The sequence below is a fragment of the Elephas maximus genome, chromosome 11, assembly GCF_024166365.1.
Source record: "Elephas maximus indicus isolate mEleMax1 chromosome 11, mEleMax1 primary haplotype, whole genome shotgun sequence".
In the NCBI taxonomy this organism is placed as follows: Eukaryota; Metazoa; Chordata; class Mammalia; order Proboscidea; family Elephantidae; genus Elephas; species Elephas maximus.
In genome coordinates, this window is record NC_064829.1 from 89241042 (window position 1) to 89268323 (window position 27282).

General features: G+C 44.3%; 1 protein-coding gene across 3 annotated transcripts in view; it reads right to left on the minus strand.

Annotated features, from left to right (window-relative positions):
• Positions 1-27282, minus strand: part of LOC126085000 (zinc finger protein 805-like) — an 87149-nt gene that overhangs the window by 7181 nt on the left and 52686 nt on the right. Inside the window, exons 1-3 of one of the 3 annotated variants that reach the window (XM_049899877.1) lie at positions 7279-9019; positions 6551-6582; positions 11-3103 (exon numbers count right to left, since the gene is read on the minus strand). In XM_049899877.1, coding sequence (XP_049755834.1) covers positions 7660-8892 — 1233 coding nt within the window. In that variant the 5' untranslated portion in view covers positions 8893-9019 and the 3' untranslated portion in view covers positions 11-3103; positions 6551-6582; positions 7279-7659. Of the gene's footprint in view, positions 1-10; positions 3104-5538; positions 9020-27282 lie in introns of those variants that run through there. The other 2 variants (XM_049899876.1, XM_049899878.1) reach the window with 2 other exon arrangements.

Genomic DNA, 27282 nt, shown 5'->3' on the forward strand with positions numbered 1-27282 from the left:
CTGTTTCCCCATGTAAAAGGAGCATTAGTGGAGGCATGGAGGGAGCCTAAAGCCCCATCGGGTGCCCAGGGTACACCCTCATTATGGGGCAGAGGAAGGTCTGGCTTCCACAAAGACGCAGGAGTGGAACCTGTCCTCCTCACCTTCCTTCCCTTCTGGGTCCCTGAGATAACATCCCCATAGCCAGAGAAACCCAACTGCCCCAGGCAAATAATGCAATCAGCAAACCACAACTCCCACCCTTCCCTAAGTGATCCACAGGAAATGCCCTCCTAGACCATCATTGGCTCAGCGCCAGCCACTGACATACAACCTTCTGAGTAATGTTGTTTGCTCACATTCAGCCTGGCATGTGGTGCCATTCCAAGTCTGTCTTCACCCCCTTAACCTCGAATGAGGCCCAGAGCCCCGCCTCAGACCCACCTCTTGACAGTCAATGCAGCCGGTGCGAATGTGAAAGTGTAACCAAACTAGGGTTCTTGTCCTGTTCTATTAGCCCTTCGAAATAAGATGGATGCCACAACACCAGTTGCAAGGGAAACAAAAAGTGGCGATTTATTGTTTGCACAAACAAGGTGCAACGTGGGGTCTGGAAGCCAAAAGACCACACACTCCCTGCCCCAGGGGAGCTTGAAGCTTTCATGCCCTCCAGCACCCAAAGGGCATGGATTGGTGCCCAAAATCCAACACCCTGATCCCTCCTATGCCCATATTTGGAGATCCAGGTGCTGAGTCATGTTGCAAAAGAAGAGACCCATTGCTTTTAAAATGGGCTTGGGTGCAGCTGCGTGCCAGAGAACATCTTCCTCTCCAGTGAAGTTCAGGGTCAAGTTTGGGGCCATGGCTCTTCAGGTCCTGCGCATGCACCAAGATCTTGGTTTGCCCATGAGCGGAATTCTGGCACCAAATTCAAACCACGGTTAGGGCCACAGCATGTTCAGGCCAAGCCGGGGTTAGAAATCGAGGCCTGGTGGTCTGTGAGGAAGGGGGAAAACTGCGGTGGAGTGGGGGAAGCCTCGGTGATAGCTTCAAAGGGACAAAAGTGAAGCCATCCTTGTAACTCCTGCAGAAATCAAGGCTTGGGAGAAGAGTGATGTCATGAATTGAATTATGTTCCCTCAAAATATGTCAACTTGGTTACGCCATGATTCCCAGTATTATGTGATTGTCCACTACTTCGTCATTGGATGTGATTTTCTTATGTGTTGTAAATCCTATCTTTCTGATGTTAATGAGGTGGTATTAGCAGCACTTATGTTAACGATGCAGGACTCAATCTACAAAATTAGGTTTTCTCTAAAGCCAATCTCTTTTGAGATATAAGACAAGTGAGCAGAAAGACATGGAGACCTCACTCCACCAAGAAATAGGAGCCAGGAGAATAGTGCATCCTTTGGACCTGGGGTCCCTGTGCTGAGAAGCTCCTTGACTGGGGAAGATTGATGACAAGGACCTTCCTCCAGAGCTAACAGAGACAGAAAGCCTTCCCCTGGAGCTGATGCCCTGAATTTGGACTTCTAGCTTACTAGGCTCTGAGAGAATAAACTTGTTTGTTAAAACCATCCACTTGTATTTCCGTTATAGAAGCCCCGGAGGACTAAGACAAGGGCACTTGCCAGGTGTCTACACAAGTGCAAAAGCACAGAATGGGGCCCCTGTCTCAGCCTGTTACTTCCCACTCCTGTTATCTCCTCCCCGGACCCCCTCTCATAAAGGATATAGATAAACAAGCAGCCAAATAACCGATGAAAGGGGGACTCCAGAAGTCTGGCACAGGCTCATTCTGCACACATGGACTGTTCTCTCCGCAGCCTTTATCCCAGAGCCATAGTTGGAGAGTGAATGCACTTTTGAGTAATGTCGTTGGCAAGGGCACCAAGAAAATGGATTTGTCATCTCCTAGGCAGGAGGCAGAGCCCTGGTAGCACAGTGGTTAAGAGCTCGGCTGCTAACCAAAAGGTGGGCAGTTCAAATTCACTAGCCACTCCTTGGAAACCTTATGAAGGTGTTCTACTCTGTCCTATAGGGTTGCTATGAATCGGAATTGACCCAATGGCAATGGGTTTGGTTTTTGTTCTAGGCAAGAGGCAAGTGAGGGTGGCTTCTAGGAAAACCTAGCACTCCAATTTCAAGCACGGTCAGTTTGAAATGTTCACGAGATCCCAAGAATCTGGACCACACAGGCAATTCCAAATGTGAATGAACACTGGGAGAGGGTTCTGGCTTGGAGATATAAATTTGGGAGTTGCTAGCTTACACTCCGATTTCAAGTCGTCATAGAGTGAGATCATCAAAGGAATGGGTGTAGTTGGTGAACAGAATGGACAAAGATGAACCCTGGACTAGCCAAACATTAAGTGTTTGGGGACGAGAAATCAACGAAGTCATAAGTTCTACATGATCTTATTATTTAACATCTTTTCACTCACCATTGGATGACAGGGATTTTATCTTTCTGACTGAATGGCCCTAAAGGTTTTGAGTCTTAGCTAGAGAACTAAAGACTGGAGGAGCACCAGCTGCACAAACAAATTGAAGTCCAGACCAACTGACAGAAAAGACAGTGCCTGGATGAATTTCTGGCAAAGATTCTTTAAAAAATTTTCCTCTTTCCTTTCTCTCCTATTTAGAACCTAGATTCTCCCCCAAATTATCCCATTGCTTCCACCTTGAAGATTTCTCTGTGCAGTCCACTCTAGTTATACAAAGTAAAGTTCCCATCGTAAGCTAATCCTAGTGCCTGTTCCCAAACCTTCTTTCTCTCTCCTCAGGGGCAAAAGAAATTTTCAGGACCACAATAAAGGTGATTTTCCTCGGGCTGAGACAGGTTACACTGCCAAATTCCTTTTGCCCAGCAGACAACCATGTTCAAAGTCATCAAATGGTAGGTACTGGCTGAAGGGAAACAGTACCTCTTTTCTAGAGGTAGGTGGAGGGAGACTTAGGGACTCTTGAGTATCCACCTTCCTCTTCATTCTACCCTCCCACTTTCCCAATTCCCTTCACAAGGGCCCAGCCCAGGCCAGGACAATTACTCTCCACTCTCCTTGGTTTGTTCTTCATCCCTTCATGGTTGATATTTCCACTTCCCTTCCTCTTCCAGCTACAAAGACAGTGACACATGATTGGAAAGATGGACTGGTTTTGGTTTTCATCAGCTGTTGAAGTCCTAACCCCTGGAACCTATGAACAAGGCCTTGTTTCAAATTTGTATCTTTGAAGATGTTATCAGTTAACGTGAAATCATACCAGAGTAGAGTGGGTCTTAGTCCAATCTGAGTGGTGTTCCTACAAGAGAGAAGAGACAGGGGGAAACAGAAAGAGGAAGGATGCCCATGTGAACAAGCATCTATAAGCAAGGAATGTCTGGAGCTATCAGAACCTGGAAGAGACAAGAAAGGATCTTCCCCTAGAAATTTTGGAAGGAGCATGGCCTAGGCAACATGTTAAGTTGGACTTCTAGCCTGCAGAACTGTGAGACAGTAAATTTATTTTCTCCTATGCCATCTAGTTTATGATATTTTGTTACGGCAGTCCTAGGAAACTGATACAACCCCAAATAAAATAAAGTAAAAAAAAAACAAAAACCCACACCACAGCACATGATAATCAAAATTCTGAATAGTGAAGACAAAGAACAAAAATTGAAAGTATATAGACAGAAATAATGTATTACCTGTAAGGGAATGACAGTTCAAATGGCAGCAGGTTTCTCATATGAAACCATGGAGACCAGAAGAAAGGGGCACAACATTTCTCTAATGCCAAAAGAAAAGAACCGTCAAACCTAACCCTACATAATACAAAAACATCCTTCAGGAATGGTGGGAAAAGAAGGACAATCTCAGATGAAGGAAAACTAAGAATATTTGTCACCAGTGGGCCTACCCTAGAAGAAAGATAAAGATCTTCAAAGAAAAAGGAAACATTAACAAAAGATATCTTGGGACTTCAGGAAGAAAGAATGACAGATTGGGTAAAAGTAGAGGTAAACAGACTTTCCTCTGCGTGAGTTTTAAAATGTTTGAAAATTGATTAAAAAATTATAACAGCACTGGATATATTATAATTTATAACATGAATATGTTTACTCAATATATGAAGAGTAAATACCAAGATAATTTTATGGAAAGAACAGGGAGTTTAAGGACTGAATGCAAATAAGATTTCAATAGTTCATTAAATTGCTAAAATGTTGATTCAAGTAGACTGATAAGTTACATATGTGCATTGTAATACCTAGAAAAAACATCACTGAAAAAAAAATTACACAAAAAGATACAGTCAATAACAAAATTATAGAAAAATCGAAATGGAATTTTAAAAACCATTCAAGTAAACCGAAAAGAAAAAAAAAAAAAAACATAGGGAACAAACAAAAAACATAAAATGGTGGATTTAAGCCCTAATATATCAATAATTAAGGAGCCATGGTGGCGCAGTGGTTAAAGCATTTGGCTGTTAACTCAAAGGTCAGTGGTTGGAACCTACCAGCCGCTCTGCAGGAGAAAGATGTGGCAGTCTGCTTCCATAAAAATTTAGAGCCTTGGGAGCCCTATAACGCAGTTCTACTCTGTCCTACAGGGTTGCTATGAGTTGGAATCGACTTGATGGTGGTGGGTTTTCTATCAATAATTACTTCAAATGGAAATGGAGTGAATTTAACAATTAAAAGATGGATTGGCAGAATGATGGGGAAACAAAGACCATCTTAGATGAAGGAAAATTAAGAACATCTGTCACCAGTGGGCCTACCCTAAAAGAATAGAGAAAGATCTTCAAAGAAAAAGGAAACATTAACAGAAGATGACTTGGGATTTCAGGAAGGTAAGTAGGTTTAAAATAAAAGGTTAGAAAAGGGTAAACCATGCAAACATTGATTTAAAAAAATTCGAGAGTGGCTATATTAATATCAGATAAAATATATTTTAGAGAGAAGAACATTAACAGGGACAAAAGGGATATTACATAATGATAAAAGGGTCAATACACGAAGAAGGCACAGCAATCCTAAATGTGTCTGCATCAAAGAACAAAGCTTTGAGATACATGAAACAAAAACTGATAGAGCTTAAAGGATGAATAGACAATTCCAAATTACAAACATACCTGTCTCAGCAATTAATAAAAATTCTAGACAGGAAATCTGCAATAGAATGGAAAATCTGAATAACACCATCAACCAACAGGATCTCAGAGACATTTACAGAACACTCCATCGAACAAAAGAATTCACATCCTTATTAACCCATGGAACATTCAACAAAAGAGATCATATCCTGAGTCACAAAGCAAACCTCAATGAATCTGAAAGTGTTGAAATCACACTGAGTGTGAATTCTGACCAAATGTGAAACAAACTCTAAATCGGTAACAGAGAGATTTCAGAAAATTCACCAAACACTTGACAATTAAACAACATAATTCTAAATAATCCATGGGTCAGAAAAGAAATGCCTGAAAAAAAAAATCAAGAAATATATGTATCTGAATGAAAAACCATGGGATGGCCTAAAACAGTGCTAAGAGAGAAATGAATAGCACTAAATGCTTAAATGAGAAAAGATGAATTTCTAGAACAATTTTTTAGGAATACAGACAAACTCATTCAAAAATTTATCTGGAAAGCCAAAGGAACTAGGATAGCTAAATCAACTTTTTAAAAAAGATTAAACAGAAGGAATTACTTCACACAATTTTAAGATGTACTGGATAGTTACACTATGGTACTGGCAGAGGTTTAGACACACAGATCGATGGAACAGTATAGAAAAAAACAGAACATGCCCAACTGATTTTTGACAAAGGGGCAAAAGCAATTCAATGGAGACAGAATAGGCTTTTCAACAAATAGTGATGAAACAACTGAATATCCATCGACCTAAATAAATAAATAATTCGCCTAAAACTCACACTATAATACAAAATCTCACTCAAAATGGATCAGAGATTTAACTGTAAAACTGTAAACATTTTAGAAGAAAACACAGGGAGAAAATATTTGGGGTCAAGGTCTTAGCAGAGTTGTCAGACTTGGAGGTACACTCACAATAATGAGACAGTGTAAATCACACAGAATGGCTTCTGTCCACAATGGCAGTGCAAAACTACACATTTATTTTTTAACCTATGTGTACAATGTATTTTTTAACATGTGATAACAATGATTACCGAATATAGCTTAAAAAAAAGATCAAATGAAGGAATTCTAAAATTCCCTAACTATTGACAGCACCAGGGAACCAAGTCCATGGTGGTGATTGTGATACCCACACATACTTGCATGTACACAGCCTGGTACACTGGCTAAAGTTCCGGTCATTTTACTTTAACGCACATCTTCACACAATCTTTCATTCAGATGAAAAATACAATTCCATCTCTGTGTTTTTCTTAGCTTATCATGATCCTTTAACTTAATTTAGCTATGTGCTTTGTTTTAGCTGTAATCCAACCCCTGGAAAACTGTCAAGGTAGACTTGGAGAAATCTCTCTACAGAGGATTAAAAAAGCTGAGAAACCCTGGCGACAGTAAAGAATTAAGACTCACCTAGGAAGGTCATACAGCTCCACTATCATCCACTTGCCACAAAAGGAAAAAGAAAAAAATAAATAAATTAGGACCCAAAAAAAGTATGAATGTTGTGCAACTGGAACTACATGAAGAAACAATTTTTTTTTTAATCAAAGCATTAAAAAGTCTTAACTGGTGCAATAAAATACATCCACTTGTATGTGTATCCTTACCTCCTTAGATATAAACTATTTTCATGACTTAAGCCTTCATATTTCTCAAAGATTTATGTACCTCAAGGATAGGTCAACGTTGCAGAACAAAAGCTTTTAAAAAATCGTTTCAGACCTGCCCTTAACTGATAAACTCCACTGGCGAGGGATAGCAGTGAACATATAACAGGCCTGAGGCCTTTTTTCCTGAGAAATAATACTATCCTACTCTTAAATAAGGAATCAATGACAAAATGTAATAAGCTTGGCAGGGAACTCTGAAAAAATCTGTTTCCATTTCCTTTTTCTTCTGTCTCCTCTGCTGAGAGGGCCTTGAACAATACAGAAGGGTCCTGGCCACAGAGAGCTCTGGGAGAGACAAGAGTACTCACTGTACAGTGACCTGGGCCAGGAAAAAATACACCAAATACTTGACTTCATGGGAACATCGATGGAGACCATTAACTAGTACAAAAACAATCCCATCCATCACAGATGAGGCTCCCCTGCATGAATCCTTGCACATGAGCACTGATTTATATAAATACCCACCCCTCGCCATTGTGTGCGGACTTCTACACGGGTGACACTTGAGGCTTCACTGCCCATTGCAAGATTCTTGACATCAACCTTTGTAAGTAAATTTCCTGATAAAGCCTTGTCTGATCACCATAGCTTTAACCGCCTGTTTTTTGGGAATCGAATCTGGTCCAGTGGAGTGCAACATCTGCCTCTCATTCTTGGTTTAAATATTCCTGAGATAACACTGCAGAGTAAACTAAGAAAGATGTGGCTGAAGATTTTCGTAAGTGAACAATGACCAGTGGGTCTCTCTCCTGGATGAATTTTCAGATGTAGAGTCAGACTCTAGACAGCTCAATTTCTAATATGGCTCTTAGATGACAAGTCTAAGTTTTGTGACACAACACTTTCTCACAGGGATGACACCTGTGAGCTTTCGCTTTGGTATAAACGATCAGATGTTGAGTAAGACGGTTTCTCTGGCCAAAGATTTTCCTCAGTGGTTACATTTAAAGAGTCTGTCCCCAAAAGAAGTCCTTGGATGTTGACTGAAGTTTGCTCACTTATGAAAGGTCTTCCCACATCTGTCACACTGATAGGGCTTCTCCCAGTATGAATTCTTTGGTGCTGAGTGAGGTGTGACTTGCGGTTGAAGGCCTTCCCACATGTGATGCACTCATAGGGCTTCTCCCCAGTATGGATGCTGTAGTGTCGAATGAAGGCTGGCCGATCACGAAAGGCTTTCCCGCACTCCTTACACTCAAAGGGTTTTTCTCCTGTGTGGCTCCTCTTATGCAAGACAAAAGTGGAGAGATGGGCAAAGGTCTTTCCACATTCACTGCACTCATAGGGCTTCTCCCCAGTGTGAATTCGTTGGTGCTGTGCAAGGTGTGCGCTCTGGGTGAAGGCCTTCCCACACTCTGTGCACTCATAGGGCTTCTCCTCAGTGTGAATCCGCTGGTGCCGTGCAAGGTGTGACCTACGGCTGAAGGTCTTCCCACACTCAATGCACTTATTGGACTTCTCCTCAGTGTGAATCCACTGGTGTCGTGCAAAGTATGAACTACGGCTGAAGGCCTTTCCACACTCCGTGCACTCATAGGGCTTCTCCCCACTGTGAATCCGTTGGTGCTGTGCAAAGTGTGACCTGTGGCTGAAGGCCTTCCCACATTCTGTGCACTCAAAGGGCTTCTCCCTAGAGTGAAACTGCTGGTGCCGTGTAAGGTGTGACCTGAAGCTGAAAGCCTTCCCACACTCTGTGCACTCATAGGGCTTCTCCCCAGTGTGGATGACATGATGCTGAAGAAGGTTTGTGCTCTTGCTAAAAGTTTTCCCACACTCTGTGCACTCATGGGGCTTCACTCCAGAATGAATCCGCTCGTGTTGAGCAAGGAGATATTTCTTGTTAAACGTTTTCCCGCATTCCTTGCATACATAGGGATGTCTTTCTTCCTGAGTCATGGCATCTTCAGCAGGTCTATGTGAGTCACTGTCATGGACACCATCTCCTGGAGAGACTTGCTCCTGTATTATCCTTGAACATGCACCATCATCTGTCCCCAAACCATCATTGTCAGGGCTCATTTTCCCAGGCAGCTGCTCCTTCTGGGGATCTATCCCTGGTCTCAAGTGTTGGTCCTGCATTTCTGTTGGCCCCTCCTGATCTTTCACCTCAGCTGGGAGTTCTTGAAGGTTCCCGGTGTCAGTTGTCCCTGGACTGAGGCTCCCTCAGACAACATCGGCTCTGGAGCAGTTGGCTCTGTGGTCTTAAGTTTTGCTGAAAGACACCGGACATAAAAAATAGCCTATTAGTAATGCCAACATAAAACAAACAAAACCACCATTTCAGTGAGAACATAAAGACGGAAATAGTGCCTCTGTGCCTGATATGTTTTGAAAACTCTGAAACGTAAGTTTGCCATTTCTTTCTTTCCTGGTCTTTGCCTGTTTCCACTTTGGAAGGGAGACCGGGGGAGAGAATGAGGCAGGAAAGAGCCCTCCACACATTCCAGGAGAGGGGGTGGGTGGACATAGTAGTAATGGCACTGTGTGTGGTGAGTTTGCTCTCAGCAAGGACATCTCATGATCAATAGGCAATTATCATGGACTGACATTTCAAAGATGACACAGATTGGCCAAAAAAAACATATGAAGAGGGATCTTTCTCCTTAGCAATGAGGAACTGCTAATCAAGACCACATGAGATACCATTTTGTGCCTGTTTGCTTGAAAAAAATTAAAGAACTTTATAAAATCTAGTAATGGACAGAAAATGGATCAACTGAACCTCTCATATTCTCCTGGTGGAAGTGTAGATTGACATAACACCGTAAAACAATGTGAATTGCCTTTTAAAGCTGAATATTCGCTTACCGTATAATTCAGCAATTCCCTTTCTAGGGACATTATCAAGAGAAAGCCCTATACATGTAGGTGAGGACACATGTATATGAATGTTCATGGTAGCACTGACTGTGAGAACGAAAAAATGTAAATAATTAAATGCTGTGGAGAATGCATGAATACATTACGATATAATGATACAAAAGAATATGTTGTTGTTGTGTGCCATCAAGTTAATTCTGACTCATAGCTACCCTACAGGACATAGCAGAATTGCCCTGTAGGGTTTCCTGGACTGTAATCTTTATGGGAGCAGACCGCTAGGTCTTTTCTGACTCGGAGCGGCTGGTAGGTTTGAACTGCTGACCTTTAGGTTAGCAGCCAAGCACTTAAACATTGCACCACTAGAGCTCCCAAAAGAATACAGTACACCAAAAAATGATCTGGAAAACAATCGACTGACTACTTAAATAAAATGGACAATTTCCTTGAAAGGTACACATTACTAAAATGGACACAAGAAAAAACCAAAAACCTGGATAGCTCTAGAGCTAATAAATAAACTGAATGTATACATAAAAACATTTGCACAAAAGGATTGGGACAATAAACCCATAACTCAGGCAAAGGGTTATCTCTGTGGAGGAAGCACAGGTACAGGAAAGGGAAGAAGCATATAACAGAGCCATATAGGGTATCGATTAATGTTATTTTTGGGCTGCGAGATGTTCAGGATATTGTTTTCAAAAAAGAATGGATGAATGAATGAATGAAAACAAGACTATTCATAGACCAATGATTGTAATGTATCATAAACCGCAGTTCGTGATTCATCTTCAACCTGTACACTCCCCATACAAAGAAAGGCCACTTGATTATTGTAGATAAGTTCATGGTCTCTGAGGACAAACATCCCAGCCTCAAATTCCAGCAGCACCCCACAGCTCTGTGGCCTTTTGCAAGACACTCAAATTCTGTAAGTTTTATTTTCCCTTCTAAACCAGAGGGATAAAAATGGAGCCTGAGGTAAAGGACTGTCGTAAGGATAAAGTAAAACAACCAGTCCACTCCTTGGTAAGCTCCCTAGAGAAATGAGTGCTTATAGCCATCAAGAAACCATAAAGAATATTCTTAGCAACCTTTATAATATCCAAAAACCCAAATGTTAATCAAGAGAGGAATAAAAAAAAAAATGGTGGCGTATCATACAATGAGACACTTCACAGTACTAAGAAGGAACCAACCCCACCTATATGCAAACACATGAAAAATAATGCTGCAGACATATTCACGATCCAAAGAAGACAGACATGTGACACAGGACACTGCGGGGTTCCATTTATATTCATGCAAAAACAGTCAAAACGAATCTATGCAGACAGGTTCTAAATTGGGGTTTTCTTTGTAGAGGGGGATATTGACTACAAAGGGCCATGATGAGACTGCTGAGGTACTGGGAATATTCTGTATATTAGTCTACCTGTGGTGGTTAGGAGCGCTGTGATGCAGTGGTTAAAGCGCTTGGCTGCTAACCAAAAGGTCAGCAGTTCAAACCCACCAGCTGCTCCATGGGAGAAAGATGTGGCAGTTTGTTTCTGTGAAGATTTGCAGCCCTGAAAACCCTAGGGGGCAGTTCTACTCTGCCCTACAGAGTCACTATGAGTCAGAACTGGCTTGATGACAGTGGGTTTGCTGTTTGGTTTATGTGGTGGTCACTTGGGTTTATACATTTGCAAAAACTCATCAAGTTGATGTCCTCAGGTCTGTGCACATTACTGCCTGTAAGTTATAATTCAGTCAAAAAGTGACAGAAAATAAGAGAAAAAGGAAGGTATGGAACGTGAATATATACTTTTCCAAGAATGAGACTTCTCCTTTAGGAAGCCTGGTTGTACAGGGAAGGATAGTCAACACCAGCGTAGCACCATTAAAGAGCCATAGGCATTTTTTGTGAGATTTTCAAGTGTGTTATTGATTGAATTATGCCTCCCAAAAATATGTGTTGTAAATCCTAACTTCTATGCCTGTGGTTATAATCCCATTTGGGAACGGGTTGTCTTTGTTGTGTTAATGTGGCAGGATTAGTGTAGGGTGTATCTTGAGTCAAATCTCTTTTGAAATATAAAGGAGATTAAACAATCAAGTGAGAAAAGCATAGATGGGAGAAGATAGATGCCAAGACACGTGAAGATCGTCCAGAAGCTGAAGCTCAGGATAGACAAGAACTTTCCTCCAGCATCACCAGAGAGAAAGCCTTGAACCAGCACCCTGAATTCGGACTTCTAGCCTCCTAAACTGTGAAAAAATAAATTTCTGTTTCTTAAAGCCAACCACTTGTATTTCTGTTATAGCAGCACTAGATAACTAAGACAGTAAGGAATTGAGCATATTTTTATTCTAAGTAGAGAAAGGATGATGTTACAGAAGACGGAAAATAAGTGAAGAAGGGAGTTCTCCGAGACTATGGTACAAGAATTGTCTGTGCCCAGAGGCAAGACCTCGCTGGGTAGGTAAGAAGGGAAGTTAACAGATGAAAAACATTTAGATGAGTGTTTAAGGGTTGAGGATCAAACAATACAAAGGGGCAGGTTTTATTTTTAAGATGAAATTATGTTGACACATTGGCGGTCACAGGCTGAGACATTAGCGGTTGGGGTGTGGTAAATGTTTAGAATAAGGGCTGAGTGGCTCAAGGAGCTGGTGCGGTAGACAAGGTAACAGGAGACATAGAGTAGATGTGGAGAGACCAGTTAGAAGTCTACTGGCATCACTCAGACAAATAATGAGACGAGACCTTGGACTAAGTGTGGGGACAAATCTGAGGGCACTGCTGGAGGTGTTGGATTCAGGAGATGTGTATGATGTACAATGGACAGAATCTGGGAATGGCTAGATGTAGAAATTGATGGAGATGGGGGTATGAAGGTGTTCTTGAGATTGTATCCAGCCTTCTTATTTGCCTGGACGGAGGATACATGTACTAAAACATGGGCGGTGAGAGAAGTGGGCAAGGTCATGGGTTTCTTGTTAGGCATGTTGAGTTTCAGGTGCCACTGAGACAGGTGGCGGTACGGGACTGAGGAGGTGGTGAAGGTTTGGAACAGACTCTGAAGGGCTGAAGAGGGGCTGAACAGAGATACTGGAGAAAGTGGGAAAGGTGGGAGGGCAGAGGATAATTGAAGAAAATAATCAGGAGAGGAAGAAAGTTTCTTTTTCCCCACGGTTGAGGAGGAAATGTGAGTTATTATCATTATTATGACTAAAATCATAACATGAGTGATACTAACAGCTGATTTTTGCTGAGCCACACACTGTGGGTCAGGCATTGTGCTAAACAGTTTCATGCACTATCTGATTACACCCTCAAACAACCCAATGACACAGAAACCATTACAACTATCGGTTCAGAAGAGACTGAGTGCAGACAACTCAGCAGATGTTCACCAAAGCACTTCCGCCTCTCCTCAGGCACACAGCTCAACCCCACTGCTCAACCTCACGTGCTCACATATGGACCAGTACTGCATCCTTGTCAGTGTAACAGGCATGTATAGAAATGGGTTGGATGTGTCTCTAAACTTTCTTGTTAACTCTCTGCCAGCTGAAGAACACCAACCAAAAAAAAAAAAAACCCAAACTCATTGCTGTTGAGTTGATTCTGTCTTATAGCGACCCTATAGGACACAGCAGAACTATCCCATAGGGTTTCCAAGGAGCACCTGGTAGATTCAAACTGCCTATTTTTTGGTTAGCAGCCACAGCACTTAACCACTATACCACCAGGGTAGAAGGACACCAGGGCAACCTTAAAAGTCACTTGTTCACCAGACTGAGTCCAGCACAACTAGATGGTACCCGGCTACCACCACTGACTGCTCTGAAACAGATCACAATAGAAGGTCCTGGACAGAGCTGGAGAAAAATGTAGAACAAAATTTTAATTCACACACACAAAAAAGACCAGACTTACTAGTCTGACATAGACTGGAGAAACCCCGAGAGTATGCCTCCTGGACACCCTTTTGGCTCAGTAATGAAGTCACTCCTGAGGCTCACCCTTCAGCCAAAGATTAGACAGCCCACAAAACAATACGAGACTAAATGGGCAGACCAGCCCAGGGGCAAGGAGAGAAAGGCAGGAGGGGACATGAAAGCTGGTAATAGGAAACCCAACGTCAAGAAGGGCAGAGTGTTGACATGTCGTGGGATTGGCAACCAATGTCACAAAACAATACGTGTACTAATTATTTAAAGAGAAGTTAGTTTGTTCTGTAAATGTTCATCTAACGTACAATTGGGGGAAAAAAAGCCACCTGTTGACAAGAGAAAGTACTTGGTTCTCTGAAGAAGGAAACCAAAGACTCAGAGAAGAAAGTAGTCTACAGGACTAAGAGCCTACATGAACCACAGCCTCATCTACCCTGAGACGAAAAGAGCTAGATAGTGCCCAGCTACCACTACCAACCATTGTGTTCAGGGCCACGATAGATGGATCCTGATAGAACAGGAACAAAATGTGGAACAGAACTCAAATTCCTAAAAAATTCAGACTTAACTAGACTGGTTGAGACTGAGGACTCCCTAAAACGATTGCCCTGAGATTCTCTTTAAGCCTTAAACTGAAACTAACCCCAGAGGTCACTTTTTAGCTAAATAACACATTGGCTCACAAAATAAAGAATATCAATCACGAGTACTGTGCTCCTTTAAAAAAAAAATCTATATGAGACCAAACAGTCAACAATTAACTTTAAAACAAAGCTGACAAGGTTAAGCAAGGAAAGAGGATTAATGGAAATGGAAACAACCAGAACGAAAATAAGAGTGTTCATACATTGTGAAGAATGTTAACCAATATCACTGAACGATTTTGTAGAAGTTGTTGAATGGGAACCTTTACGGTAAAGCTTCAGTAAAGCTTTACTGAAAACACAATACAGGTACGTGACACTTAATGTTCGTTTGGGCAAAGTCTGATCACATACATGTCTGTGGACCCATAAAGTTATAATAGAGGTCGGAAATCCTGATCGGAGAACAGGATGTAGTGGACATACTTTGCTAGAGATCCAATCTGTCTCTCACTATTTCTCTGGTTCTGAGTCCACTCTGGCCCTCTGGGGTGGGAGGGGGAGGGGGTCCCGGCACCCAAGGATGGCTGTCTGTTCCACTGCCCTCACCTCAGGCAGGGACTGCACAGATGCCACAGGGATGCCCTGCTGAGGCCACTGCCCCACTTGGCCTGGGTGCCCCATGTGCAATGCCAGGGCCAAGGCCATGGCTCCTTCTGTGGTAGCAGCTGCCTAACGGTCTGGGCTGCAGTGGTGGTGGACTGGGAAGGCAGGCAGTGAGGAAGGAAGGAAGGGAAGGGAGCTGGTGGCTGAACTGCAAGCACACACAGCAGCTCTTGGAGACTGGGCGTGACCATGTAGGAATGGTGGCGGTAGAGCCAAAGTTTTCATGCAGCCCCTTGGTGAGGCGGTGGCACAGGTCATACAAGTGACCGTCCTGTGCACCTGTATCCTATATACAATATGGTGTTCACACAATGTCCAAATCACATAAGGCTCTATTTCACATAACATATCATGGATGTTAAGCATTACGTACCCGAAAAATATTACTAAAAAAAAGAGAGACAGAAAATACTTGGGTGTCTGGATAGCTGTGTGGTCCAGAGTCTCCCTTACTTGTATAGGAAAAAATTTTCACATGCAGAACCACTGAGATTCTGGAGATGCTCTGTTACAGCAGATAGAATCAACTTAGCCTAACTGATGCACCAAGGAACAAGATCACACACCTTCCTTTAGGCCACAAAGCTGGTGAATGGCAAAGCCAGTTTTTAATTCCCATAAGTTAGCACTGGACTTATAGCAACCCTACAGGACAAAGTAGAACTGCCCATAGGGTTTCCAAGGCCATAATCTTTTTTCCACAAGGTGGCTGGTGAGTTCAAACTGCTGACCTTATGACTTGGAATCCAATCAAAGGCAAAGGGTTTGTTATCCCCTTGCCATTAAGGGGATAATCCCACTCTCTGAAGTTGGCGCCCAGAGCCTGACATTACCTAATACACCTCCAGAGGAGCAGTAAAGAGTGTGAAGAGGGTGGAAGGATAGAAGAAGCAAAGGTCAATAGGCTCCATGGCTCCCCCAAACCCAGAGAGATAAAGACAAGAACCTTCCCAAGGGGATCCAGAATCAGTGGTCTCCTAAAGGTCTGCAGGTTACAGGGTCCCTACTTGCCCAGATATTATCAGCCACCTGGACAGATGCTTTGGGAGAGGTCTTTCTTCATAGTCCATAACTCCTGCCCAAGCTTCAGCTCATAGAGCAGCTCTGGTTTTAGAACAGGACATCCTGTTCATGGAAAAGGAAGAGAGAAGAAACCTCTCAATCTAGTCTGGGACATCAGGACGGGGATGCAAGTGTGGACTGAAGCTATTCCCATTCAGGCAATCAAAATGCTGACCCATGACCTGGAAGTCAGGGTATAAGCCCCATCTTTGGCCCCCAAGAACTGCAGACAGTAGTGCTGCTCTCTAGGCAGCACATATTTCCTCTGACCTCCGCCTAAATAATCCCCCACTGTTCAGACACAGCCATGGGATCCAGGGAAATGACCCCCTCCTTCCAGAAGGTGTTTTCTAATTAATCTAAGTCTGTGGGTTTCAATCTGCCTGTGCATCAGAACTCCCTGGGGCTGTGTGGTTCCCATTCATCAACCAACTGAAGCTAAATATGTGAGGGGGAGGACTGGAAATCAGTAGATTTTAAACTCCTCAGGTGATTTTGACACCCAGGGAGGGTGAGAAGCACACCCTGATAATCAGTAGTCTGAGGGAGCCAGGTAACCTAACCAGCCACTCTGTGATATGAAAGCCTTCATTTCAGGAAGGCTGAATGAGGGGACCTACCACTGCTGTCATCCCAAAGCATCCTGCAACTACTGCCAGAGAACCCACTTGAGGATGTGGACCAAGGAGAGGAAGCAAAGAAACAGAGAACTGGGTTGTCATCCATCAAGCTGTGAGCCAGATCCATCCCTGGGCTTCTCATTAGGTACTTGGTGAGCTTTGGGATCTTATTAATCTTCCCACACTGGTAAGGTGAACACCATCACCCTCTCCACATCATAGTGTTTGACCTGAGGCCAGGGGGACTCTACTGATCCAACCAGAACCACATGTCTTATGAGCAGGGGAAGGACTTGAATACAGGTCCCTCTGTTCCACGGTCCAATGGAGTAACCCTGACACGCCTCCTTCACCAAAGTGAATCCACAGGAACAAGGCTGGGAAGGATTTCTAGTAATTTCTGTTGTTAAATCCATTACAGCAACTCCTGAAAACATTTCTGTGAACATTGGCAGAAGAGCAGAGCTGTCATCGATGAACTCACAGGAGAGGCCTCGCAGGTGGCACCTCTCTGGGGAGTGGCAGGGGCTGGGCGGCTCCCTGTACCCCTGGCTCCCTGTGAGCCTCACCGCCTCCTAGGGAGATTCACAATGAGCCATCATCCTATTTATTCTTCCTGCATCCCCACAGCAGATATCCCTAAGTCTAGAACACTTCCAGACTAGGGAACATAAGTGGCAGGGGCAATGCAGGCTACTGTCAGGAGAACACAGGCCTATGACTAGCCACAATGCCTGTACTGACTAAGGGTGAGATAACATCCAGCAAGGCCACACACTCACTCTCCCAGGACCTATCTGAGCAGATGTGTGTGTTGGGTGAAGGTGGGGGCAACCATGGGAACCACACAAGCCCTCTTGGGCCTCCTGAAACAACCAATATAACTTATCCTTGTCCATCTAGTTCCCTCTGCATTGAGTGCTTCCCCTCCCCTAGTCCCATACAAGACCAGCTGGAGGAATACTGTCCAGCTTGCAAAGTTCACTTAGTTGTCACCTCCACTACTTTCCAGTCTACTGTGGGAGAGCAGCAGATAAAAAAAACTCTGGTGGTCAACATACTGGATATGAGTTTCTGCTACTTAACCATTGTGTGATCTCACACAAGCGACATAACCTCTCTGAGCCTTGAGTTCCTCTTTTGTGAAACAGTGATAACAGATCCTAACTGAGAAGTTGAGGATGTAACGAGGTGATTCATAATGCCTGCCTCTCAGTTCACATCAAGGACTCAATAAAGGCCAGCTTTTATGGTTCTTTCCTCCTTATTTCTCCTATTTGCTCCCACAACATCCTAGAAAACCTCAACCCAATAGACTTCTGTAATTCTGCCAGGTCCGCTACACAAAAATACCAGACCACAAACAAGCAGAAAAGGGACTTTTTTATACTGAACTGCTAGGAAAGACCTCTCCAAAGAAATAACATTTGAGGAGAGCCAGAAAGATGTGAAGAGACACACTGTGAAGATCCAGGGACGGTGTCCCTGGCAGAGAGAACTGCTAGGTAAAGGCTAGGAGACAGAAGAGAGCTCAGGTTGGTCACGTTGGTGGGTCTGCAGAACAGCAAGCAGGAAAGAATGGAAGGAGACAAGGTCAGAGGTGGTCGGCCAGGGAGCATTGGGTAGGGACTTGCAATATACAGCAGAGAGTTTGGATTCATTGTAAGTGTCATGGGAGACCCCGGGGGAACGGACATCAATCATACTACAAGCACTGATTGAGGACCAGTCAGAGGCCCCACCCGCTGTTGTTGATGGGTTTAGACTTGACTCATAGCGACCCCATGTGACAGAGTACAACTGCCCTACAGAGTTTCCTAGGCTGTAATCATTACAGAAGCAGATTGCCAGGTCTTTCTCGGCGCAGCCGCTGGATGGGATCGAGCCGCCGACCTTTTGATTACGGGCGGAACGCTTAACTAACCACTGCACCACGACGTCTCCTTGACACTCCCATAGACCTGGAAATAAAGCAAGTGGCAAGCCAGCTCCACTGCCGTGAACAAACAGCTGGAAAGTGAAATCCAGGCCTTTCTCAGCTTCCGGCCGGCCCATGAGCCTTCTCCGACCTAGCAGAGAAGCAGCAATTCCAGCGACATCCTCCACTCACCTGCGTCCGGTCCCTTAGCGCCACCGCCATTCTGGGACCCTGTAGAAAAAAGCGGCAATACTGAGAGGCTGGAGACCGGTGCTGGCCACGCGGTTTCTCCTGCTTCGGAAGAGGTGATCTGGGGTGACTCGTACACCAGGCCTCAGTGTCCCCTGTATAAATGACGCACAATGCCCAGGGCGGGCATCCGGAGCTGCAGAAACGGCTGGCGCGTGCGGCGGCAACAGGAAACCCGAGGACCCAGTGGCAGCCTAGGAGACACACAGTTACAGGGGGGTCACGAATCCAACAAAGGCGTGGGAGGGGGTCCCAGAAAGCCGAGTAGAGAGGCTGCGTCGAAATAAAGTAGCCATAGCCGCAGCTTGTGCACAAAGAGCCGTCGCATGCCGATGACGTACAATTAAAAGGCCGGAAGTCCGGGCCATACACCCGACCCACAAAAAACCCCTCTCTGATAGGCTGTCATTGGCCCAGTGACATACGCAGACGCACGAAGCACAGCCTTCTAGGTAACAGTCTTTTCCCCACAGCCAACCTGGAGTGGGGCGCCTTTCCAAGGCTGTCTTCTCCACGGAAACTGGCAGGAGGCTCAGAGCCCCGCCTCACACCCACCTCTTAACAGTGGGCACAGTGTGTGGTGGGGGGGAGGGGCAAGTGTGAAGCCGTCCTTGTATCTCCCGCGGAAACCGGGGCTGGGGAGAAGGGGACGTTTGCTGGGTACCTGGGCAAGTGCAAAGGCACGGAACCCTGCCCTCCTCTCGGCCTGTGCCTTCCCGCTCCTGTTTTCGCCTCCCCGTATCTCTCATAGGGGATACGGATAAAGGAGGAGCGAAAATAACCGCCGAAAGTAGGACTCCAGAAGTCCCGCGCAGACCCGTTTCACACGCACAGACCGCCCTCTTCCTGGACCTTTGGCTTGGTACTTTCGTTGGAAGTTGCGCGCAGTAGTGAGTAAGGTCGTTGGCAAGAGCAGCAGAAACGTGGATTTGTCATCATATAGGAGAGGAGGCGGCAAGTGGTGGCGGCTTGGAGGAAAACCGAGGAATCGAGTTTTGAACGTGCTCAGTTTGAAATGTCGGTGAAATCCCAGTGTAACTAGATGACGTAGGCAGTTCCACAAATGAATGAACGTTGGGAGAAGGTTCTGGCTTGGAGGTCTAAACTGGTTGAGATCTTCAAAGGAATGAGTGTAGTTGGAGAACGGAATCGACAGAGGATCAGCCCTGGACTAGACCAATATTAAGTAGTTGGGGAGAAGAAATCAAAAAGTCATCTTAGCAGTCCTACCACTCATCCCAGAGGTATATTACGGAAAATCTTAGAAGTCACCGTTGGTTGTCAGGGATTTTGTTTTTCTAGCTGAATGGCCCCGAAGGTTTTGAGCCCTACCTAGAAAAGTAAGGACTGGGGCACCAGGTGCACAGAGAAAATCCAGACCTATCGACAGAAAGAGCAGTGTCTGGATGAATTTCTGCCAGAGGTTCTTTACTGTTTTCCCTTTCTTTCTTAATCTGAACCTAGCTTCTCCCCGAAATAGCACTCCCAAACTAACCCATTGCTTCCACCTTGAAGACTTTTCTCTGTACCCAAACCCACTGCCGTCGAGTAGATTCCGACTCATAGTGACCCTATAGGATAGAGTAGAAGTGCACCATAGAGTTTCCAATGAGTGCCTGGCAGATTCGGACTGCTGACCTCTTGGTTAGCAGCCGTAGCACTTAACCACTACGCCACCAGGGTTTCCATACTACTTTTCTCTGTAGTACAATTACACAACATAAAGCTGTCACCCACTGCTAACCCTGGTGCCTTTTCCCAGTTCTCCCTTTTTGTGCTGGTACTTGAAATTTTCAGGGCCACAATACAGATACGGGCTGACAGATGCACATTGCCAAATTTTTTCTTACCCAACAGACACCCAATTTCAAAGTCATCAGTTGATAAGCACTGCTGACAGGGAAGGAGTAAGAGAGCACCTTTTCTGAAGGTACATGGAGGGAGAGTCAGGGATCTTGAGTGTCCACCTTCCTCTTCCCTCTACCCTCCATCTGCCCATTTCTATTCACAAGGGTCCAGCCCATGTGAGTACAATAATTCACCACTTCCCCCAGTTTGCTGTATTTCATCCCTTCTTGGTTGATATTCTCACTTCCCTTCTTTCAGATACAAAGCCAAAGACATTCACATGGTTGAGATGCTGAGCTGGTTTTGATCCTCATCAGCTGCTGAAGTTCAAACCCCTGGTAACTATGAACTAGACCTTATTTTGAAACTGAGTCTTTGGCGATGTTATATAATGAAGGAATTCCAAAATTCCCTAACTACAGACATCACCAGGGGACTAAATCCATGGTGATAATTTTGACACCCACTCATACTTGCATGTACACATCCCGGTTTACCTGTTAAGATTCACTTTTTAAAATTGTATGTATTTATTTTTTAACTGATATTTTATTGTGTTTTTGGTGAAGTTTAAATAAAGCAGTTTAGGTTCCTATTCAACAATTTCTGCAAAATTGTTCAGTGACATTCTCATTATTTCCGTTCTGATTGTTCTGTTTTCATTAATCTAGTTTCCCTGCCCCCTTACATTCTCATATTTATTTTAAAGTAATTGTTGACTGTATGGTCTCATTGTGATGGTTAAGGTTGTGTGTTAACTTGGCTGGACCATGATTGTCGGTGGTTTGGCAGTCTTATGATGTGATGACTTCCTTGATGAAATTTGATATTATGTGATCACTTCCATGATGGGATCTGCTGTGAGTAGCCAATCAGTTGAAAGGGAGTTTCCTTGGGCATGTCTCCTCCATTGAATATAAGCAGATAGACTGGTAAGGCTTGGGTACTTTTTGCTTGTGCTGGATCCTGCAGCTGGCTCCTGTTTGTCTGACCTCCAGTTCTTGGGACTTGAGCTAGCAGCTTACCTGCAGTCTTGCCTGCCAGTCTTGGGATTCATTGATCTTCACAGCATGTGGAAAAAAGCCTTGCTCTCTGACCTGCTGTTCTTGAGTTTCCCAGGCCCTGTGGCTATGTGAATCAGGAGACGCCTCTATCCTGATCCTCGGACTTGGGACATTCCAGCCTCTGCAACCAAGTGAGCCATTTCCTTGATCTAAATCTCTCTCTCTCTCTCTATATATATATATATATATTTATATGCATTACTGGTTTTGCTTCTCTAAAGAACCTAGCATAAGACATTTGGTACCAAGAATGGATTAGGGAAACAAAATTGTAAGGAGGAGTTTTCTAAATTGGTTCTCAAGACTGGTTAGTTTTAAAGATGTTGTTGACTCTGCTTGCAGTAGTAAAGAGGGTACTGCTAATCCATGGCATGAGGCAGCAATACAAATATGCAAAAATATCACCAACAATAGATCAGGTATTGGTGAAGGGCAAGGCTCTGGGTAATTGCATGTGTGTTACCTTTCTACAGTTTTGTCAGAATGAGAAGTATAAGGAAGTTTGTTGGTTGGTACTACTTCCGATAGACAAATTGGTGAAAGAAAGAGATGCTCTCACAGCTTCAGAGTCAAAGCTCGAGTGCCACATAAATGACCTCAAAGTTTCCACTTGTGCTTTGAAAGAGAGCCTTATTTCTTGCAGTAACAGAGCTGATAATGCCAAAAACCAAACCCAGAGTCTTATTGTAAAAGTGGATGAATTACAATGCCAACTCAACTGCCAACCTCAAGAGTTGTCTGAAGTTAAAGTGAGGGCATTGATTGGGAAGAAATGGGATCCTGAAACTGGGATGGGGACTGTCTTAGTTATCTCATGCTGCTATAACAAATACCACAAGTGGATGGCTCCAACACAGAGAATTTTATTCTCTTCGTTGTCCAGCATGCTAGAAGTCCGAATTCAGGGCTCCAGCAACAGGGGGAGGCTTTCTCTCTCTGTTGGCTCTGGAGGAAAGTCCTTGTCATCAGTCTTCCCTTGGTCTGGGAGCATTTCAGCACAGAATTGCAGGTCTAAAAGATGCCCTTTGCTCCTGGCACTGCTTTCTTGGTGGTATAAGGTCCCCCTGTATCTCTGTTCACTTCTTTCTTTTATATCACAAAAGAGATTGGCTTAAGACACTATCTAATCTTATAGATCTTATCAATATAATTGCCACTAATCCACCTCATTACATTATAGTGATAGGATTTACATAGGGAAATCACATCAGATGAAAAAGTGGTAGACAGTCATACAGTACTGGGAATCATGACCTAGCCAAGTTGGCAGATATTCTTGGGGGACAAAATTCAATCCATAACAGGCACATATGGGCAGATAATCAAGAAGTTGGAGACATTGAGCCCCTAAATTCCATTGAATCATTCCCCCCAACAAGACCAACCCTGTCACTCCCATCTGAAGAGATTACTCCATGTTTGTCTGCTAAACCATCCTGCCTAGTGAAATCATTAGCCCTTCCACTCTCATCTAATGAGATAAGTCCAGCTATGTCTAAAGAGACCTTGTCTGAGTCATTGCCTGGGGCAGCGCCTGAGACAGATGCTTTACAAGACAATGCTGAATGTTCTCAAAACGCCCCACCACCACCGAATTTGGCTTCTAGACCTATAACTAGACTTAAGTCCCAGTGAACCCCAAAAGGTGAAGTACAAAGTGCGACCCAGGAGGAGATACGCTACATTCCAAAAGAACTGCTTGACTTACTAATATGTGCAAACAGAAACCTGGGGAATATGTGTGGGAATGGTTATTAAAGGTGTGGGATAATGGTGCAAGGAACATAAAGATGGATCGGTCTGAGTTTATTGGTATGGGTCCACTCAGCACAGTTCTTCATTCAGTGCTTCAGCTCGAGAAGTTAGGAAAGGATCTAGTAGTTTATTTGGTTGGGTTGCTGAAGCATGGATTACTCAGTGGCCTACACTGAATCAAGTTGAAATAGCAGACCTGCCTCAGTATGCTGTAGAAGAAGGTATCCAGAGGCTTAGGGAAACTGGCATGCTAGAGTGAATTTATCAGGTCACACCCACAGACCCACAAATGGACTGCCCAGAGGACATACCCTTTACCACAACGGTGAGGAACAAATTCTTGAAGGGAACCCCAGCTTCCTTGAAGACTGCTGTGATTGCTATTTTATGCAAGTCAGATTTGACAGTGAGAACCGCCCTAACGGAATTAACATACCAAGCTACAGTGGGGCTGACTGGCAGTAAGGGCCAAGTGGCTGCACTCAATTGGTAAAGGCAAGGTGGGCACGGTTACAGTAATGGACAGAAGAGTCAAAGCAGTAATCAGAATAGTCTGACTTGTATAGAGTTATGGCTTTTGCTAGTTAATCATGGTGTCCCTAGGAGTGAAATAGATAGAAAATTCACGAAATATTTACTTGATCTGTACAAATCGATGAATTCTAGGTCAGGTGAACAGTAGTCTAACTGGAATCACCAGAATAGAGAGTCACGGCCCCTCAATCAATTCCCAGACTTGAGCAAGTTTAAAGACACACAACCCCTTGAATGAAGGGGAGGCCGGTCCCCTTGAGGAAAGACTCCAATACACTGCCAAAAATTTATACTGTTAATCTCCCTCCTAGCCTTCCCCAAAGGGATCTGTGGCCTTTTACGAGAGTGACTGTTCATTGGGGAAAGGAAAATAATCAGACTTTTCAGAGACTACTGAATACTGGCTCTGAACTGACACCAATTCCAGGAGACCCAAAACGTTACTGTGGCCCACCAGTCAGAGTGGGGGCATACGGAGGCCAGGTTATTAATGTAGTCTTGGCTCATATCTGTGTCAAAGTAGGTCCACTGGGTCTCTGAACCCATCGTGTAGTGATTTCCCCAGTTCCAGAATGCATAATTGGAATAGATATACTCAGCAACTGGTAGAACCCTCACACTGGATCCCTGACAAATGAAGTAAGAGCTATTATGGTAGGAAAAGCCAAGTGGGAGCCATTAGAGTTGCCCTTACCTAGGGAAATAGTAAACCAAAAGCAATACCACATTCCTGGAGGGATTGCAGAGATTACTGCCACCATCAAGAACTTGAAGGATGCAGGGGTGGTGATTCCCACCACATCCCCATTCAACTCACCTGTTTGACCTGTGTAAAAACCAGATGGATTTTGGAGAATGACAGTAGATTATTGAAAACTTAACGAGGTGGTGACTCCCGTTGCAGCTGCTGTTCCAGGTGTAGTTTCATTGCTTAAGCAAATTAATATATCTCCTGGTACCTGGTATGCAGCTATTGGTTTAGCTAATGCCTTTTTCTCCATACCTGTTTTGAAGAAGAAGCAGTTTGCCTTCAGCTGGCGAGGCCAGCAATACACGTTCAATTGCCTACCTCAGGGCTACATCGACTCTCTAGCCCTAAGTCATAATATAGTCTGCAGGGACCTTGATTGCCTTTCCCTTCCACAAGACATCACACTGGTCAGTTACATTGATGACATTATGCCGATTGGACGTAGGAAGAAAGAAGTGTTATTGACTCTGGATTTATCGGTAAAACATTTGCGTACTAGAGGGTGGGAAATTAATCCCACAAAAATTTAGGCACCTTCCACCTCAGTGAAATTTCTAGGGTCCAGCGGTGTGGGGCATGTTGAGATATTCCTTCTAAAGTGGAGGATAGGTATTGTATCTGGCTCCTCCCACAACTAAAGGAGTCACAACATCTAGTGGGCCTCTTTGGATTTTGGAGGCAACATATTCCCCATTTGAGTGTGCTACTCTGGCCTATTTATCAAGTGACTCAAAAAGCTGCTATTTTTGAGTGGGGCCAGAACAAGAGAAAGCTCTGCAACAGGTTTAGGGTGCTGTGCAAGCTGCTCCGTCACTTGGGCCATATGATCCAGCTGATCCAGTGGTTCTTGAACTGTCAGATAGAGATGCTGTTTGGAGTCTTTCGCAGGCCCCTATTGGTGAACGATATTGCAGATCCATAGCATTTTGGAGCAAAGCCCTGCCATCCTCTGCAGCTAATACTCTCCCTTTGAGAAACAGCTTTTGGCTTATTACTGGGCCTTAGTAGAGACTGAACACTTAACCGTGGAATACCAAGGCACCATTGCAGGCTGAGCTTCCCATCATGAACTGGGTGTTGTCTTACCCACAGAGCCATAAAGTTGGATGTGCTCAGCAACATTCCATCATTAAATGGAAGTGGTATGAACGAGATCAGGCCTGAGCAGGACCTGAAGGCACAAGTAAGCTGCATGAGGAAGTGGCCCAAATGCCAGTGGCTTCCATTCCTGTCACATTACCTTCCATATTCCAGTTGGCATCTATGGCTTCATGGGAAGTTTCTTATGATCAGTTGACTGAAGAAGAGAAGACTTGTGCCTGGTTTACAGATGGTTTTGTGCAATATGCAAGCACCACTCGAAAGTGGTCACTAGCTGTATTACAGCCACTTTCTGGGAACTCCCTGAAGGACAGTGGTGAAGGGAAGTCCTCCCAGTGGGCAGAACTTTGAGCACTGCACCTTGTTGATCACTTTGCTTGGAAGGAGAAGTGGCCAGATGTGCAACTGTATACTGATTCATGGGCTGTGGCCAATGATTAAGCTGGATGGTCAGGGATTTGGGAGGAACATGATTGGAAAATTGGAGACAAGGATTTATGGGGGAGAGATACGTGGATAGACCTCTTTGAATGGGCCAAAGAAGTGAAGATATTTATGTCTCATGTGAATGCTCACTCACCAAAGGGTGACCTCAGCAGAGGAAGATTTTAAGAATCAAGCGAATAGGATGATGCGTTCTGTGGAAACCACTCATCCTCTTTCCCCAGTTACTCCCATCATTGCTCAATGGGCTCATGAACAAAGTGGACATGGTGGTGGCAAGGATAGAGGTTATACATGGGCCCAGAAACATGGACTTCCACTCACCAAGGCTGACTTGGCTACAGCCACTGCTGAGTACCCAGTCTGCCAGAAGCAGAGACCAAAACTGAGCCCCCAATATGGCACCATCCCTTGAGGTGATCAGCCAACAACCTGGTGGCAAGTTAATTATGTTGGACCACTTCCATCATGGAAAGGGCAGGGTTTTGTTCTTACTGAAAGAGACTCTTACTCTGGATATGGATTTGCCTTCCCTGCACACAGTGCTTCTGCCAAAACTACCATCTCTGGACTTAGAGAATGCCTTATCCACCATCACGGTCTCCCACACAGCATTGCCTTGGATCAAGGAACTCACTTCATAGCAAATGAAGCGCAGCCGTGGGCCCATGCTCATGGAATTCACTGGTCTTACCGTGTTCCCCATCATTCTGAAACAGCTGGCTGGATAGAACAATGGAATGGCCATCTAAAGACACAGTTACAGCACCACCTAGGTGGCAGTACCTTGTAGGGTTGGGGCAGTGTTCTCCAGGAGGCTGTATATGCTCTAAACCAGCGTCTAATATATGGTGTTGTTTCTCCCATGGCCAGCATTCATGGGTCCAGGAATCACTATTACCCTCTAGTGATCCACTCACAAGATTTTTGCTTCCTGTCCCTGAGATCCTATCCTCTGACAGTCTAGAGGTCTTAGTTCCAAAGGTAGGAGTGCTCTTACCTGGAGGTACATCACCGGTTCCATTGAACTGGACGCTAAGAATGGCACCTAGCCACTTTGGGCTCCCTATACCTCTGAATCAACAGGCAAAGAAGGGAGTTACCATAC